This window comes from Taudactylus pleione, unplaced genomic scaffold (assembly GCF_031769625.1).
Source record: "Taudactylus pleione unplaced genomic scaffold, aTauple2 ptg000154l, whole genome shotgun sequence".
NCBI lineage: Eukaryota > Metazoa > Chordata > Amphibia > Anura > Myobatrachidae > Taudactylus > Taudactylus pleione.
The window spans coordinates 3596241-3613832 of NW_028284556.1; the positions used below are offsets into that span (position 1 = coordinate 3596241).

The 17592-nt window shown below is 46.4% G+C and overlaps 1 protein-coding gene across 3 annotated transcripts in view; it reads left to right on the forward strand.

The window, feature by feature from the left end:
• The window catches only part of AHCTF1 (AT-hook containing transcription factor 1), a 222981-nt gene that overhangs the window by 151232 nt on the left and 54157 nt on the right, over window positions 1-17592 (forward strand). For all 3 annotated transcript variants that reach the window (XM_088474344.1, XM_088474346.1, XM_088474345.1), the window contains 4 exons: window positions 7971-8156; window positions 8334-8715; window positions 9054-9156; window positions 15517-15596. In XM_088474344.1, coding sequence (XP_088330470.1) covers window positions 7971-8156; window positions 8334-8715; window positions 9054-9156; window positions 15517-15596 — 751 coding nt within the window. The remainder of the gene's footprint in view (window positions 1-7970; window positions 8157-8333; window positions 8716-9053; window positions 9157-15516; window positions 15597-17592) is intronic.

Here is a 17592-nt window from a genome sequence, read left to right on the forward strand (position 1 = left end):
AATTGCTTCTGCTAGGAGGGTTTCAGAATTGGGGGCACTTTCCTGTCGCCCTCCTTTTCTGATTTTTCACCAGGACAGGGCGGTGCTCCGCACGCGTCCTGAGTTTTTGCCCAAAGTGGTCTCAAAGTTCCACATTAATCAGGAACTTATTGTGCCAGCTTTTCAGTCACCTGATCTTTCTGCTGGTGAGGCTTCCTTGGATGTGGTCCAGGCACTTAGAATCTATGTGGACCGGACTGCTTCGGTTAGGATGTCGGATTCTTTGTTTGTCCTCTTCGGTTTTCACAAGAGGGGTTGGCCTGCCAACAAGCAAACGTTAGCCCGTTGGCCTCGTTCAGTTATTTGTGAGGCTTATGCACAGGAGGGTTTACCTGTGCCAGCCTCTGTTAAGGCTCATTCCACTCGTTCTGTGGGTCCTTCTTGGGCTGCTAGACGTGGCGCCTCCGCTGTTCAGCTGTGTAAGGCGGCTACTTAGTCTTCAATTCAGACGTTTTTGAGGTTCTATGCGTTTGACACCTTCGCCTCTCAGGATGCATCCTTTGGGCGCCGGGTACTCCTTTCAGCACAGGAGCGTCCCCTCCCTTAGTTGAACTGCTTTGGGACATCCCCAAGGTCAACCCTGTGGACCCCCTATGGACCCTGAAGTAGAAAACAAGAGATATGGTAAGAACTTACCTTTGTTATCTCTGTTTCTACGAAGTCCATAGGCTCCACAAGGCGCCCGCCCTGACGCACCTGGCTTCCAATGGCTTGTGTGGCTGGTCACCGGTTTTCCGTCTCCCATTTCTGTGAGTATGGTTTCTTGTGTGTTCCAGTCTTCCTTCTCTCTGTTTAGTCTCCTCCTCAAGCTTTAGCTGCTTACCAACTGAGGTGCCTGTGGTCGGGGGCGGGGTATAGAGGAGGACTGACCCAAGTGCATCCCGGGAGCAGCAAAGCTTTAACTGCGTGGTGCCCGTGGATCCAGATCCAACTATACCCTAAGGTCAACCCTGTGGACCCTATGGACTTCGTAGAAACAGGGATAACAAAGGTAAGTTCTTACCATATCTCTTGTTTTCAGGCTCTACTTATCGGCCTGTGACAGGTTGTTTACTAAGATCATGGAGGTTATGACTGCTGTTCTATCTGGTGATTATTCCTTAAGCTGGGGCATACGCGCTACAATTATCGGGGCGATCCGCCTGATATCCGTGGATCCCCCCGATAATTGTGTGTGTGGGCGACCGAGAGTTAAATATCGCTCGGTCATGCCGGATCGTCCAGCATGGCTGTCCGATGCTATATTTGTGAGTTAAATGTCGGCTGCATCGGGCAGTGTATGCCCAGCTGCAGCCAACAGACAGACATTTCCTGTGTTCCTTCAGGGAAAAGTCTCCTCCCCCGGGGGCGTAGCACAGCTGTCGGTGCTAATACACTGTGAGTATGTGACAGGCATTTTATCTTACACTGTGACAGGCATTTTATCTTGCCGTGTTTGCCCAGCATTACATGGTTGATGTGTTGAAAGTAGTGGAGTCCCCAACCTTGCTCCAGACCCTTGTTCAAGAGATGGCCCAGATGTTAGTCTCATGGGTAGTAAAAGTTTCTTTATATAAAATAGAGATTTATTTAAGTTTTTTTCTTTTTAGAGCACAGAGTTTGATTTGGGGCTCTTGCAGGTCTCCATATCAGTATTTTTAGTAACAGTGACACAAAAACCATTCTCCTTTAGTACACAGTGGCAGCCTTTATAATGGCTTATATCCTTTCTAAATAGGTTGAGACGAGTATATAAATATTATCTATGAATCTTCTACGATGCCCTATAGAGGTTGGCCTACATCTAAGACCTCTAAGTAGACTTGCTAGATGGATTGATCCGTAATACAACAGGCTTACATTGTGGCAGGGACAAAAAAAAATACAAATTGCTTGCAGGATCATGGGCACATGGTAATTTCAAATAGCTTATGTCTTAGCTGTGTCCACAGGGAGACATTGGGGGGTGTAGATGGGACCTGGAGGACCGGACACCAACAGCAAAGCTTGTCAATCTCAGGATTCCCCGGTCCTTCCCCCCCCCTATACCCCACCCACAGCCTGAGGGCACTTCAGTTTCGTTTGTGTCCGGCAGGAACTGGACCACCATTATAACAGTGGGCTGCCTTAAGCAGCCTAAGCTTTCATTTTATGATTTAATTTACTTTCTATTTTTTACTAACTGGCTAGCAGTACCAGACTGTCTTCCTGACGTATGTGCTGCCGCCCTTCACCTGTCCACGGCGCCGTGACACCAAGCTCTGAGGAGGACTAGCTAGTAGGCTCACCGGACCCTAGACTGCAGCAAGGAAACCAGGGGACAGGTAAGGCGAAACCCTGTTCGCGGGGACCCACAGTTTAGTGCAGTCTTGCCTCCGGTCTCACGAGACAGACCGTAGGCGCTGATGTGTGGACACTGGCTCGCCCACTACACCACCGGGGCACAATATACTGGCGCAGAGGCAATTGTTATGGCCAGGGGACCCGATGGTTAACGTCAGCCAAGGGAAAAGGCACACTCCCTGCAGCCCCTCCCCCAGCTCAGGGTGCTTTTCCACTGTGGTCTTGGTGATTCCTGAGCTGCTCCTCCCTCATCCTCCACCCCTTCCGAGACGCGGGGCAGCCATTTTCTGCAAGCAGGCCTCCGGGAAACGCTGACTCTAGTCTTCCTGTATACCCCTCCCACGGACCAGGTTATACAGCGCTATATCCTTCCAGCCACTATGGTATGTGTAGTTGATTTTAATGCCCATTGCAGACATGTAATGTTTGTGTTTGTATGTGACTTGTGCTAGCACTATTCTCTATTTTCTATACTGTCAGTATGTTAGGGTATATAGAATAAAGGAACCGTTATAAACTAAGGCAGTGGTTCTCAAACTCTGTCCTCAGGACCCACACAGGTCACGTTTTCCAGGTCACCCAGCAGGTGCACAGGTGTATTCATTACTCACTGATACACATTAAAAGATCCATAGATGGCGCTAACTACTTCACTTGCAATTCTTTCAGGAGACCTGGAAAACATGCACTGTTTGGGGTCCTCAGGACCGAGTTTGAGAACCTGTGAACTAAGGTATAGAGAGGGTTCATTGTACCTCACTTTTTCTATATAAGTGTGATGACGATCACATACTATAGAGCACGGTTGCACACTGCACTGTGCCATATATAGCGCTGTTGCACACTACATTGTGCCATAATACACATACTGCAGGGTGTTCACTGCACTGTATATACTACGGTGTACTCTTATTGCTGTGATTGTGTGGCAGAGGAAAGAATAACAAGCAGCCTGAGACTGCTGCCCCTACTCGGTTGTCATGTAAGTCCTGATCAGCAGGCTTAGCCCTAGAGGACCTCATTCAGGATGGACTTTGTATTAATTGCTGCACAGCCTCAGGCTCTTCAGCCCCGATGTCTTTTTCACAAATGCTGACAAAACGTAAGGACTACATAGCAGTCCCCGTAGTAACTCCCGCTGTGGGATGGCCACAGCAGGTAATCCCTGCAAATCTTGTGCCTCCCCCATGGGTAGACGTACTATCTACTTCAGTACAGAGCTTGGCTCATACCTCCTATGGTTTTTCAGCAAATGCTCCAAAAGGTAAACATGCCCTATTATCTTCCCAGTTCACTCTGTTAACTGACTCGCACAAATTATCTGGGGAAGCAGAAGACGCAGACCTCTATCACTCTGAGTCTTGGGAGAAGAGGAGCCACCCTCTAAACTAAATATACCTGCTCTTGTGAGAGCAGTAAAATCGATTCTACAAATAGAAGAGGATGAACCTGCTCCTAAGAAAAATAATTCACTTTTTAAAAGACAAAAGGTGGTGTTACCAGAATTCCCTCAATCAGATCAGCTATGTGATCACATAAGTGAAGCATGGAATATGCCTGGTAAAAGGTTTCAAATTCCAAAACGGTTCAGTTTTTGTACCCGCTTCCCGCTGCTGATTGCACTAAATGGGAAGTTTCCCCAGCGTTGGATTCTCATGTAACAAGTCTGGTTAAAGTTGCCACATTATCCTTTCATACTGCAACCTCCTTAAAGGAGACTACAGACAGACATATAGAAGCTTGTCATAAATCCATTTACTCTCCTACAGGAGCTATTTCTCTTCCTGCTAGAGCTACGGTATGGGTGGCAAAAGCCATTGAGAGTTGGGCAGAGGCCCTAGAAGAGACCTTTCCCCCTGAAGTTTCAAGGGAACAACTATCCTTCATATCTCACATTAGGGATGCAACCTCCTACTTGGGAGAAGCAGCTATGGATACGACTCTCCTGGCCTCCTGGATATCTGCCACTGTAGTAGTGACCTGCCGTATTGTTTGGCACCATTCCTGGAAAGCATATTCAGACTCAAAGCAGGCTCTGGAGTCTATTTTGGGGTCCTCAATGCAAGGCGAAGGGTCAGTCCTTTCCAGGGCAACAGACATCAGCCAAGACATCCAAGCCTAGGGCCAAACAAGCCTGGGCTACTTGACGTCCACCTGCCAAATTTGAAGACAAGCTTGCAGCCTGACTGGGCAGGCCTCTCCCTGTGGGCTCACGGGGCGGGAGGCCGACTTCTTCAATTCGCCCAGGTAAGGCATCAGACCATGTCAGATGCTTGGGTAAGAGAAGTGGTCTCCCAAGGATATGCCCCCTCCTTCCTGAGGTGACACCCCTAACTGTTCTTTTGCACTGGGCTCCAAAAAGCCATTTAGTCCTTACTGAATTCAGGGGTAATAATTCGGGTCCCTTCCTCACAAAGGGAAAAGGGTTATTATTCTACCCTTTTCTTAGTTCAGAAGCCCATTGGGTCTCATCGGCCTATCCTAAATCTCAAATCTCTGAACAGGTTTATCAGGCTGCCCAGGTTTCGTATGGAAACCCTCCGGTCTATTATCCTAGCTATGGAGCCTGAAGATTTGATGGTATCCCTAGACATTCAGGACGCTTAGCTACATGTACCTATAGTGCCTTGTCAACAATATCTCTGGTTTGCTACAGTGCAGCAGCATTACCAATTTCAGGCTCTGCCATTTGGCCTCTCATTAGCCCCTTGAGTCTTTACCAATATCATTGCAGTAATGGCGGCCTGTCTTCGCCGTCGTCAAAGGATCAGACTGCTCCCATACCTGGACGATCTCTTGCTGTTGGCCAGTTCCCCAGAGACTCTTCGCCGCCATCTGCAGATAACCATTACTTTTCTACAACAGCATGGTTGGCTGATCAACATTTGGGAGCCCTCCTGGATTCTCGAGTTCAGAGAATCTTCCTAACAACGGACAAGATTTCAGCATTACAGCGCAGACTGCTCCACAATCGCCGAGTGTCAATTCACTCTGCAATGCAGGCCTTGGGATCAGTGGTGTCCACCTTCGACATGGTGGAATTCACCCAGTTTCACTCCAGGCCACTGCAACACCTGATCCTCTCCAGGTGGAAAAGGGCTACCCCATCTGCTCAGATCCCAGATCATGAGCCTTCCCCCAGAGGTTTGCCTGTTCCTAGCCTGGTGGCTACAGACTTCCCATTTGAACAAGGGTTGTCCCTTTTGGATCCAGGACTGGGCTCTCCTCATCACGGACACATGCCTCCAAGGGTGGGGCACAGTAACCGGTCAGCACTCCTTCCAGGGCCAATGGTCCCCAGTCGAGGCAGTGCTGCCAATTAATATCTTGGAACTTCGAGCCATCTACAAAGCTCTCACTCAGAATATTATGAAAAACAGGCTAGTACAAGTACAGTCCGACAACGCCCACGGCTGTGGCCTACCTCAATCACCAAGGGGGTCACTCTAAGTCAGTCAGCAATGACTGAAGTGTCCCGCATTCTCACATAGGTCGAACGCAATCTCCCAGCCATCTCTGCAGTGTTCATCCCTGGATTCTCAATTGGGAAGTGGATTTCCTCAGCCATCACCATGTGCACGCAGCGGAATGGTCTCTACATCCAGAAGTCTTTCAGCTTCTAGTAGACAAATGGTGTCTTCCATAAGTGCATCTCATGGCCTCAAGACACAACCACAAACTTCGTTTATGGAGCCAGAACAAAGGACCCCCCCGACGCGGCCTCATAGACGCGTTATCGGTAAAATGTAACTTCCATTTAGCATATCTCTTTCCTCCAATATCCCTGCTTCCTTGAATTCTTCGGAAATTCAGACAGGAGGGGGGCACAGTACTGTTAATGGCTCTAGCTTGGCCCAGACGTCATTGGTACTCCGAACTTCAAAGGTTCTCCATAGACATTCCCCTGCAACTTCCTTTACAAGTAGACCTGTTGTCTCAGGGTCCATGTCTACATCCGGACCTAGCCAGTCTGTCTTTAACGGCTTGGCTCTTAACGGCTAAGTGTTTCTCCACCTCTTTAGTCCAGACCATGCTCAGAGCACGTAAACCGACCTCAGCCAGGATTTACCACAGAATTTGGCATACTGTACATATTTCCAATGGTGTGCTCCAAGAAACTGACCCTCAAGTCTTTAAAGTTTCTCATTTTCTTGCCTTTCTTCAGGCTGGCCGAGATCTAGGCCTCCGCCTAGCATCTCTTAAGTGCAGGTCTCTACTTTGTCTTTCTGGTTTCAGCGCAGGATTGTTCCTATATCGGATGTTCACACCTTCATGCAAGGTGTTCTACGTTTACAACCTCCCTTTGTCACTCCTGTGGGTCTATCGGATTTGTCAGTGGTGCTCAAAGCACTTCAGGAACCTCTATTTGAACCCCAGGAATCATTGGATGTCAAATGGTCACTGCGAAGACTTTCTACTGGCTATAGCATCTGCCCGTAGGGTATCAGATTTTGGGGCCCTTTCATGTTGCTTCCGCCTTCGAACACGCCCAGGCTTCCTTCCTAAGAGGTGGTTACTCTCTTCCACAAGAATGGGGATATTGTGGTTCTGACCTTTACTTCACCAGACCTCTCGACAGGTGAAGCGTCTTTGGATGTGGTCCATGCTCTGAAGATCTACGTGGACCGTACTACTTCCATCAGGTAATCTGACTCCCTCTTTGTCCCTATATGGATTCCGTAAGAAGGGATGGCCAGCTAACAAACAGATTCGCATGACTATCTCACAGGCTTAGACGCAGATTGGCCTTTCTGTGCTGACTACAGACTCTGCTTATTCTACTCGCTTTGTATGTCCCTTGTGGGCAGCCCGGCGTGGCGCCTCAGCTGAACAGCTATGGTCTTCTGTCCACACCTTTCTTAGGTTTTATGGCTTTGATATATTTGCCTTTCAGTATGCTTCCTTCGGGCGTAGGGTTCTCCTATCCGCTCAGGAGCATTTTTGCCCTTGAACAACTGCTTTGGGACATCCCCCAATGTATCCCTGTGGAGCCCATATGTACGCTGAGGAAGAATAGGAGAGTTATGGTAAAACTTACCTTGGTTAACTTTCTTTGAAGTCCGTAGTTTCCACAGGGCACCTGCTCTGACGCACCTGGCTTCTATGGATTTCTACCCTTGGTCACTTGTTCCCTTCTCTGTGTGAGAGTGTGATTCCTCATTGTACCAATCTTCCTTCTCTCCTCTCCTTTCCTGCCTTGGGCTTAACAAAACTGAAGTGCCCTCAGGCTGTGGGCGGGGTATAGGGGGAAGGACCGGAGAATACTGGGATTGAAATGCTTTGCTGTTGGCGTCCGGTCCTCCAGGTCCCACTTATACCCCAATGTCTCCCTGTGGACCCTATGGACTGAGAGTTAATTAAGGTAAGGTTTACCAGAACTCTCCTTTTTCCGCCACCACTATTTTTATAGACTTTAGAGTTAAAGATATGAGCAGTTATATTGCACCACAGTAATGATTTTGTTACTTCTCTGTAAGCAATTTATTAATGCTCACAATTATGTAATATGCATGCATACCTAAAGTGCTCTATATTACTGTTGTTTGTTGGCTTTTCTTACAGAATTTAAAGTTTAACCTTGATGGTGCATTGTATCATTCTCTCTGCAGAAAGCAAAGGCCTTGGCTGCAAGCACAACGTCGTCTTTTATTGCACATACTCCTCAGTCTATACTAAGGTCCACTCCTCTAGCCTCGCCTTCTGTATCTCCTGGGAGGTCAGTTACGCCTTCTTTGCAATCCAAGGAAACCAAAATCTCCTTTATGGATCAGATTAATACCAAATATACCAAAAGGGTAAGGTGTGTGTGTGTGTGTGTGTGTGTGTGTGTGTGTTGTTGTTTTTTCTCTCTAACATGCAAAATTAAAATGACTTAATTCTTATATATAAGCTTTCCTGTGTGTCTCATGCTTCAAGTCCTTTACTAATTAAAGTACTGTGTTTTTATTTATTTTTTTTGTTTTTTACAACAGATTTTAACATCTGATAGAGATCTGCCAACCTCCTCCCCCATACAGAAATATTCCCAAGATAATGCATGGGCTGAGAGTGTGGTAACATTTACACACACTTCTACAAAGGACAGCGAGGAAATGGATGAGTCTTCAGTTGTCCAGGGTGAGAGCCCAAGCAAGATAGAAGTCAGTAAAGATGCAAGTAATGTGTCTGCAAAGTCTGATCAGACAACGTTGGAGTATCATGATGCCCCCACACCTGATGACTTGGAAAATGATGATATTGCTGTAACTGCTGAAATTCAGCCTCTAGTCAAAAAAGGTCTAGAGCATCCTGAAATGGACATCTTTATAGGTGATTCACAGCTTGCAAAGGAATGCATGGAGGCAGAACAGAGAGGTATGTTGTGGTGGTTTTTTTATATTTATTTTTTTTCTTCATGTGCTTTAAGCCCCTTCATGTGTTTAATATAAATGTATATAAAATGGATATGTAGATATATTATTTATATATATATATATAATAATTTTTTTTTATTTGTTTTATAGATATATATATTAGATAGATTTTTCTGTGTTTTACTCTGAGCACATCCTCATACTAAAAAAGAAAAATTTTTTCATGAAAAAATTTAATCTTTTTGTATAATATCAAGGGAAACTTGCATTGTATATATTTTGTATGTTTAAAATATTGCATATTGACACAAAATGTCTCTTCTTTTTTTTGTTCATCAGACATCGAGCAAGCAAATATTGAATGTCTTTCCTTGCTTGAAGATGGATCCAGTATATTGCATCAGTTGGCTCCAGTGCAAAATATTGATTTACCAGTTAAGAGGTAACAATGGATAATGTCACCCTATGTGTCTATTCAGGACAGCCAGGATATGGATTTATTTGTATTTTTTTGACAAATAAACATAACTGTTCATCAAGATGTCGCATTAGCGGTTTTATTTTAGAGATTTTACACACCTTGTAACCGGGTAATGCAGCACCCTTTTTCTTTTACTAGTCCATATTTATTCAAACTTCATCCCCCTCCCCATGCAACAAGGCAGTAGGTGTTTGTTTAGGGCTCCCTTCTAGGTTTCTTGATGCAACTCTATAACTTCCACTCATAAAAATCACCACATATAGAGACTCAGTGTCACTGGTTTTCTTTTTTGTATTGTCTGGTTTGGAGCCTTAAAACAGAACCAATAAGGTGTACAGCATTTTGTTTTGGTCATTTTTAAATGTTTTAATAGAGCATATATCTGAAGCCTACTGGTTAGTGAATTCCTAATCCCATTAACTATTTTGTCTAACTACTGATATTTAAAAGGCTGTAGCTAAAGAAGTTTTACTTCCAGATAAGCCTTCCTATGAGAACAACCCCTCTATATTGCAGTGACTGGAATAGCCAGCTGCAGTACTTTAAGATATCACAGTGCTTCTTCCATGTTTAGCTGGGTTATGTAACATACCCATACAAGGTGTGGCTATTAAATAATAGATTATACTTGTAAAAAAATAAACCATACTGCCCGAGTTAAAAGGGAGTGGGGGAACCTTGACCTTGGACTAGCCCAAAATGGTTTTGCAAGTTTCACCCCTTTTGCACAGAGAGAACGCTGTGTGGCAGCAGACTAAGTTGTTTTTTCCGTGCATCGTAAAAATGCTTACTTCAAAAGTAGATCAACGAGTTAACTTACATTTTTTATTTAAATTGAGCAGAACGCTCAATTTAAATACGCATAACCTTCCGTATGTTAACTAAGGCTTACAGGGCAGATTGCTTGTCAAGTGCATGTGTGTTTGAGTAGCACAAAAGATTTAGGGGTCTATTTACTAAGCAGTGTTAGGAGACAGAATGAAAAGAGATAAGATAGTGGTAAGGTGCCAGCCAATCCGCTCCCAACTGTCATTTTTCAAACACAGCCTGTGAGATGACAGTTGGGAGCTGATTGGTTGGTACCTTATCACTTTTCACTCTCTCCTCACACTGCTTAGTAAATAGACCCCTTAGTGGCGTACATGAGGATCTTGAAGATGAACGTCAGGGACAGCTTTGCACATCAAAAACGAAAATGTGGAAAATATTGAGAAAATTGTTCATACCAATCGTCATCTCAGCATTCGAATGATAGCAGAAACAGTAAAAATAGACACAGAATGTTCTAGTAACTTTGCGGGAAAGAATCAGAAGAAAAAGAGTTGTGGAAAAATTGTTTCATGATCTATCAGGACAACGCACAAGCCCAGCAGTTTTTGGCTGAGAACCCGCTCTGGAAAGTGATAAAATACCAGACACTCAACTCCTCACTGTCATCTTACAGGCTGTGTTTGAAAAATTACAGAAGCTGATTGGTAATTTATCACTCTCCAGGGGGCACATCTGCCCCCTAGCACTGCGATTTCTTTATTTCTTCTTCGGGGTCCATGATGTCCACAGCCATTACATTTGGTATGAATCCCGGTCACCAAACAGTTAATACAAACGAGCTCTCTGCTCCCAGGATGCACCGGGTTTCCTCCTCATATACCCCACCTCCTGCCTCAGGTAGCCAGTTCTTCCTGTTTGGTGTGTTCACCACATAGACAGTGGGACTGCTGGAGCAGTCCTGCAGACGAGTACAAAAAAAAAAAAAGAGTTTTACTCTATCTCAGCGGGTGGTCTGAGCTGTTCTGGAAGCAGCCTCGCGCCTGATTGGAGGTGCACCGGCCACGCGCTGCAACTACCTCCTCCGGCGCTGCACCGCTAGCCTCGGCAGGGGCTTTCTGGCCCTGGACCACAACCGGATCAAGGGGATGGCAGGCAAGCAGGTGGTCGCGGCGTCCGCTGACGCTGGGACCACGTGGCGGTCCGGCCTCTGGCGGTGAGACTGGCCGGAGGCGCGCTGCAGTCAGGAGGCATACGGCTTGTTCTCCCAGCCTAGACCGCCGGGATTTGATGTTCCTGACCAGCCGGGGCTTGTGGCGGCGGCTAGGTCAGTTTACCGGGCAGGTCCAAGCAGCATAGGGGAGGTATGCTTCCCCGGCGGCCCCTCCCCCAATCCACACGCTAGTTTAGTCCTCTGGCACAGTTGATTGTGGATTGTTCCTCCCAGCCTCCATATAGGGCAGCCAGAGTGTATGTCAGTTGCTCTCTGAACCCTGTATACCTTGCCTACTGCTGGTCTAGGTTTTTACAGGGCTCTATCCTACCTAAGCTGAGGCTGATTATGGTAGTGAGAGCTTATATGCATATGACTCGCAGAGTATTTATGCATGACCTGTGATTGTTGTTTATGGATAATGTTTCTTCTGTAAAAGAACTGTGATTCCTGTATACTGTCACTGTCTCTCCCCTTCCCTTGCTACAGGTGTCGGGTTGAGAGTAGAAAGCAGCACATATACACTCAGAACCAGTGGCATAGTGTTATGTCTAAGGAGTCAGGAGGGTCAGGTGGCGGGAGCCCCGTTGCTGATATCCTGTGTAGCCTGCAAGGCAGGTTTGTCCCCACAGGACTTTCTACAAAATGGGCTTTGTGGGAACGGTTTCAGACAGCCACCACACCAATTAAGTTTGCCTGTTTCAGGCCCTGAGCCTCCTTGGGCATCATTTTCTCAGGTTATGGCTCAGGTGGCGGAACGGCTGGCTTCCCCGGTACCACCGGTTTGTGGTTTGCCTCAGCAGATGCATCCTATGCCCATGATGTGGCTGCCTTGGATGGACCCTGGTGCTGGTAAGGTTATGGCATCATCCTCGGGGGTTTTTCAGCCTCAGGCTGTCAAGCCAAAGCAGCCTAAATCTAGGCGCCATGTACCGCCTTACATGGGTGAGTACTCGAGTGCCTCCTCCGAGGAGGAACAGGCACAGGACTTTTCGCAGGAGTCTAGCTCAGAGGAGGGTGATGATCATTTCCCAGTAGCCGATGTCCCTTTTCTGATAAGGGCTGTAAAATCGGTGTTAAATATCGAGGAAGGGGATCTTCCGCTTAGGAAAGCCCCCCTGTTCAAGCGCCAAAAAGTGGTTAAGGCAGAATTCCCAAAGTCTGAACATTTATCAGAGCTTATGGAGGAAGCCTGGGTCCGTCCGGATAAGGTAAGAAAGGCCCTAGAATTCCTTCCATTCACAGGAGGTGTGCTCTTTGGTCCAGAACTGGACAAAATTGTATCCTCCATGGCAGCCTCAAAGACGGCAGGTTTACCATCAGCAACCTCGTCTAAATTGAGGAGGGCGTCCTTTCGGGGGTTTCGGCCGCAGGGCAAGGCCAAAGGTCAGCCCTCAACGAGATTTCCACCAAGAAAGGCAGGACCCAGGAAGCCCTGGCAGAATAAACGTCCAGGATAAACCAGTGGCCTGATTGGACGGGCCCACCCTGGCGGTTCCCAGGGTGCGGGGCCGACTGCTTCGGTTCTCAGAGCCCTGGCACCTCACGACGGAGGATGCCTGGGTTCGGGGAGTTGTTTCCCGAGGGTACACCCTGACGTTTTGGAGGACTCCTCCTCAAAGGTTCTTTTGTGTAAACCCGCAGGTGGGTTCAGAAAGAGCTTTGGCCCTTCTGATGCTAGTAAGGCAAGAATAGCCTTCTGAAGTAGTGATTCCGGTGCCAGAGAACCAGTTCCGAGAGGGGTTTTACTCCAATCTGTTCTTGGTTCTGAAACCGAATGGGTCATACCGGCCTATTCTAAATATGAGAGAGCTCAACAAATTTGTTCGAGCCCCCGGGTTCAGGATGGAAACATTGCGATTGATTGTGTTGGCAATGGAACAGGGGGACTATATGGTGTCCCTAGACATACAAGATGCCTACCTTCACATCCCAATCACACAGGGTCATCAAAAATTTCTTCGTTTTGCGGTAGGGGAGGAACATTTTCAGTTCCAGTCCCTGTCGTTTGGCCTGTCCACAGCCCCTCGGGTATTCACCAAGGTGATGGCAGTGATGATGGCATGCCTCAGGCGCCAAGGCGTCAGGATTTTGCCTTACTTGGACGACTTCCTGTTGCTGGGGCAGTCCCCTCAGCAGTTACAGGATCATTTAAGGCTGACGGTATCATGTCTGTACAGTCATGGCTGGATGTGACGGAAAGCCGGCTACCGATAAATATCCTGGAACTAAGAGCTATATTCAAAGCTTTAGTGCAGGCTCAGGAAATCTTAAAGGGCAGGTCGGTGCAGATACAGTCGGACAATCGCACCGCGGTCGCCTACCTAAATAATCAAGGGGGCACGAGGAGTCGGGGCCGCCTTGGCAGAGGTATCAAGAATCCTGGTATGGGCAGAGACTCATCTGCCCACGATATCTGCCGTGTTCATTCCAGGAATCCTGAATTGGGAGGCCGATTTTCTCAGTCGACAAGAGATAAATGCAGGGGAATGGGCCCTACATCCACAGGTTTTTCGGAACCTTGTGGACAGGTGGGGTCTACCAGAAATAGATCTGATGGCATCAAGAAGGAACAACAAGGTTCCCAGGTACGGATCCTGGACAAGAGATCCGAGAGCCGAGTTTGTAGACGCACTGACAGTAAAGTGGCGTTACAAGCTGGTATATCTGTTTCCCCCGTTTGCTCTTCTGCCCAGAGTAGTCAGAAAGATCAAACAAGAGGGCAGCACCGTCATATTAATATCCGGCGTGGCCGAGACGGCACTGGTTCACAGATCTACGGTCTCTCTCCATAGACACTCAATGGCCTCTGCCATTGAGACCGGATCTGTTGCTACAGGGTCCCTGCTTTGACGGCATGGCTCTTGAGGCCTCCGTCTTGAGGGAAAAGGGGTTTTCCGAGTCTGTTATACGGACGATGTTGAAGGCGCGGAAACCATCCTCAGCCCGTATATATTATAGGGTTTGGCATACTTTCTTTCAGTGGTGTGAACTGAAAGGGTATGATCTACAAAAATTCCTCATATCCAGAGTGCTGGATTTTCTTCAAAGCAGTCTGGAAAAAGGGCTACGCCTGGCCTCTTTACATACTAGGGAGGGTTACCTTCCGAAAGTGGTGTCTAAATTTCATATTAATGAAGAAATAGTAGTTCCAGCATTTCAGGGCACAAGTCTGTCACAAGGTGAGGCTTCCCTGGATGTGGTCTGTGCGTTGAGAATCTGTGCACGAGCAAATGGAGGAAGTCAGATTCACTTTTTGTGCTTTATGGTTGTCATAAGCGTGGCTGGCCAGCCAATAAACAGACACTGGCCAGGTGGATTCACATGGCAATTTCATTGGCTTATACACAGGCTGGTATGCGTGTGCCGGATTCATTGACTGCACAATCTACTAGGGCGGTAGGTCCATCATGGGCGGCCCACCGGGGTGCTTCTGCTGAGCAATTATGTAAAGCAGCCACATTGTCTTCCATCCATACCTTTTTGTCAAATTTTATGCCTGTGACACTTTTGCCTCTCAGGATGCCTCCTTCGGGCATAGGATTCTCCCCTCTTCCGAGAGTCAGGAGCGTCCCCGCCCGTAGGGTTAGTGCTTTGGGATATCCCCAACGTAATGGCTGTGGACCCCGAAGAAGAAAATAAGAGTTATGGTATAACATACCTTTTGTTAACTCTTTTTCTTCGAGGTCCATGGGGTCCACAGGACACCCACCCAGACGAACCTGTAGTTCTGGGGGAGGTTTTCCGTAGTTTCTTCTCTTGAGAGTCTGGACTCGTAAGTAAGGGTCTTTTCTTTCTTACCCTTTGTTTATCTCTGCCTGCTTGAGCTTTGTAACGAACTGGCTACCTGAGGCAGGAGGTGGGGTATATGAGGAGGAAACCTGGTGCATCCTGGGAGCAGAGAGCTCGTTTTAACTGTTTGGTGACCGGGATTCATACCCAACGTGATGGCTGTGGACCTCGAAGAAAGTGTTAACAAAGGTATGTTATACCATCTGTACTCAAGCGAATCCGTTTTGCACCCATTACTGAGGTAAAGAGGAAAACGACGGAGCTGTTGAGACAGCTGACAGATAATGAGCTACAACACTGCTTTGACCAATAGAAAATAAGAATGCAGAGGTCTGTTGATTCAGAAAGGGAGTACACAGAAGGAGAACAGAGTTAAAATGTAGTTCTTATAATTAAAATTAAATGATAGCATCAGTCTCATTATTTAATAGTTACACCTCGTATGGTTAGTTTGCCAACCGCATCAGTGTGTCCAGAAACCTGTGCACCACAATTGCTTTTCGGTCATACAGTTAAATGATAAAAAAAAATCTATTTCTTTCTTGCAGTGTTTTAGAACCAATAGAAGGCAATGCACTGTCTGTTGACTTTGAACCAGAACATGTTTCATCCGCCATGGACTCTGCATGTAAGTAATTGAATGTTCTTAAATAATGAGTGACAATTTTGAGACTACTGTTAAACACAAAACTATTGTGAGAAAGGCATTACTCTTAATTTTTTGTGTTATAACGTTGCATTCTTGAAAATTAACAATTAGATTTCCATTTTTTTAAAAATCATGATACTTCTGGGAAAATGCTTCTTAATTACAAATGAGCTACTAGTAGATCTTTTATTTACAGCTCATGCTAAGCATGGTAAGTCCACAGAAGTAAATACCTCTTTTATAGTGATTACTTTCTAGGATTTCATTCAAGTGTCAGTCTCATCACAGTTAGTCCCATAACACTTTAAATATTACAGTATGCACTATATTATAGTTAAGTGGCTGGTATGCATGTGGATTACAAGCAGTTCAAATGCATTCCTTGTTCGCTACAATTTCCAATTGCAATACATCTTTTTTTATCAGTTTGGGGGATACTGCTGTACACTGGAGTATAAAAGGCAATAGTGCTGGCCTTAACAAAAAAAACCTTGTTGATCCCCCAATACCTTCCCTTTCTATTCCTCCCCCAGTAATATCCATTTTTTTTATTTTGTGACCATGGAGTAGGACACTGTTTTATTCTCTCTCGTTTTTATTGCTGCCTTATGATTTAAATGAGTTCAATGGAATGCTTGCATTGAGTGTGTGTGTTCTGGTACTGATAGCTGCTGTTTGGCAGCTCCCGGCTCTCCACCAATGGGCTCCCGTCAGTTTAGGTCACCAAGTCCACATAGTGAACCAGGAACTTGTGGCTTATATCAGATTGCGCACTGGGAGCTGAGGTAGAGGCAATATTTGGCGAGGATGGGATTTCAGTTACCTGCTTGAAACAGCTCTCATTTTCCTCTCGTATTGCTTTTAGAGGTAGGTTGACAAATTTGAGTTCTATTTTTTACATATTAAAGCTCTGCAGCTTTTATTAAGTAGGTAGGTTTTGGGGGGGAGGTAGTTGTCGTCTGCCCATCATCCCTGGCTGTACGTTTTGCAAAATGTCCTCCTCCTTGGGTAGAGGGTCATTGGCTAAGCTCCCTTAGTGACTTTTCACAGGGGTACTAACACATTGAATTCTCAATTGAAGTGGGTGCTTTTTGAGTGTCCTACTTCTTGGACAATCTTTCACCTACAGTGGACAGCTTTATTACGTTGTACACTCCACACACTTTCACCAGTCTTAGCCATCGTGCAGTGTTGGTCACGTAGCAAGGGTAGCTTGTAACCTTTCCCAGGATGGCATTTTTATTTCAGGGGGTGTCCCTGCCCTTGGTTTTTGAACCGAAGGACCCTGCAAGGGCCTTTGTGGTTCTGTGCAGGATGGGCAGTGGATGGTCTTCATTTTGACTGGTGGATATAGGGCTCTTGCCCACAGCCCTGTACTACTTCCTGAAGTTTAAGCGCTCTGGACTTTTGGGCACAACCTCTGTCCCTTGCAGACCATTTAAGCCATGTCTTTATCCATTGGGCTGCAGCCCGAGTGTTCATTTTCCAACCTTCCTAGGGCCATTATTTCAGTACTTTTGTGTCGAGTTTCTGTCTTGTGTTCCCTGGAATGGTCTTGTGTCCTCTGCCGGAAGTCCTGGTACAACTTTGAGTTTACAGTTATTGTCAGATTGCGGGCCAGTATTGTTAGCCAGTATTACCTTTGCAGGGCAACCCTTCCTATTCGGTTCCAATTTCTCGGGAGGGTGCAGACTTGGCTGTACATTTCTTAGGAGAGGCGGGCCTGTCTGGTGGCTCATCCGTTTATTGGGTGGTTGCGCTTCTGGGTGTAGGTTCCATTTGCAATATTAACTGACAATTTTACCATTTGCGGATGTCCATGTCCCCAGGCCTTTTCAGTTTCTGATAGAACTTTGGTGCACTACTCAGGATTGTGGGTGATTCAATTTTCCTTCCTTTGGCTTCCCTTCTGTGAGGGATTTTAGTTTGCACATTTGCAGTATTGGCATCAGGGTCAGTTTGTATTTGAACATCC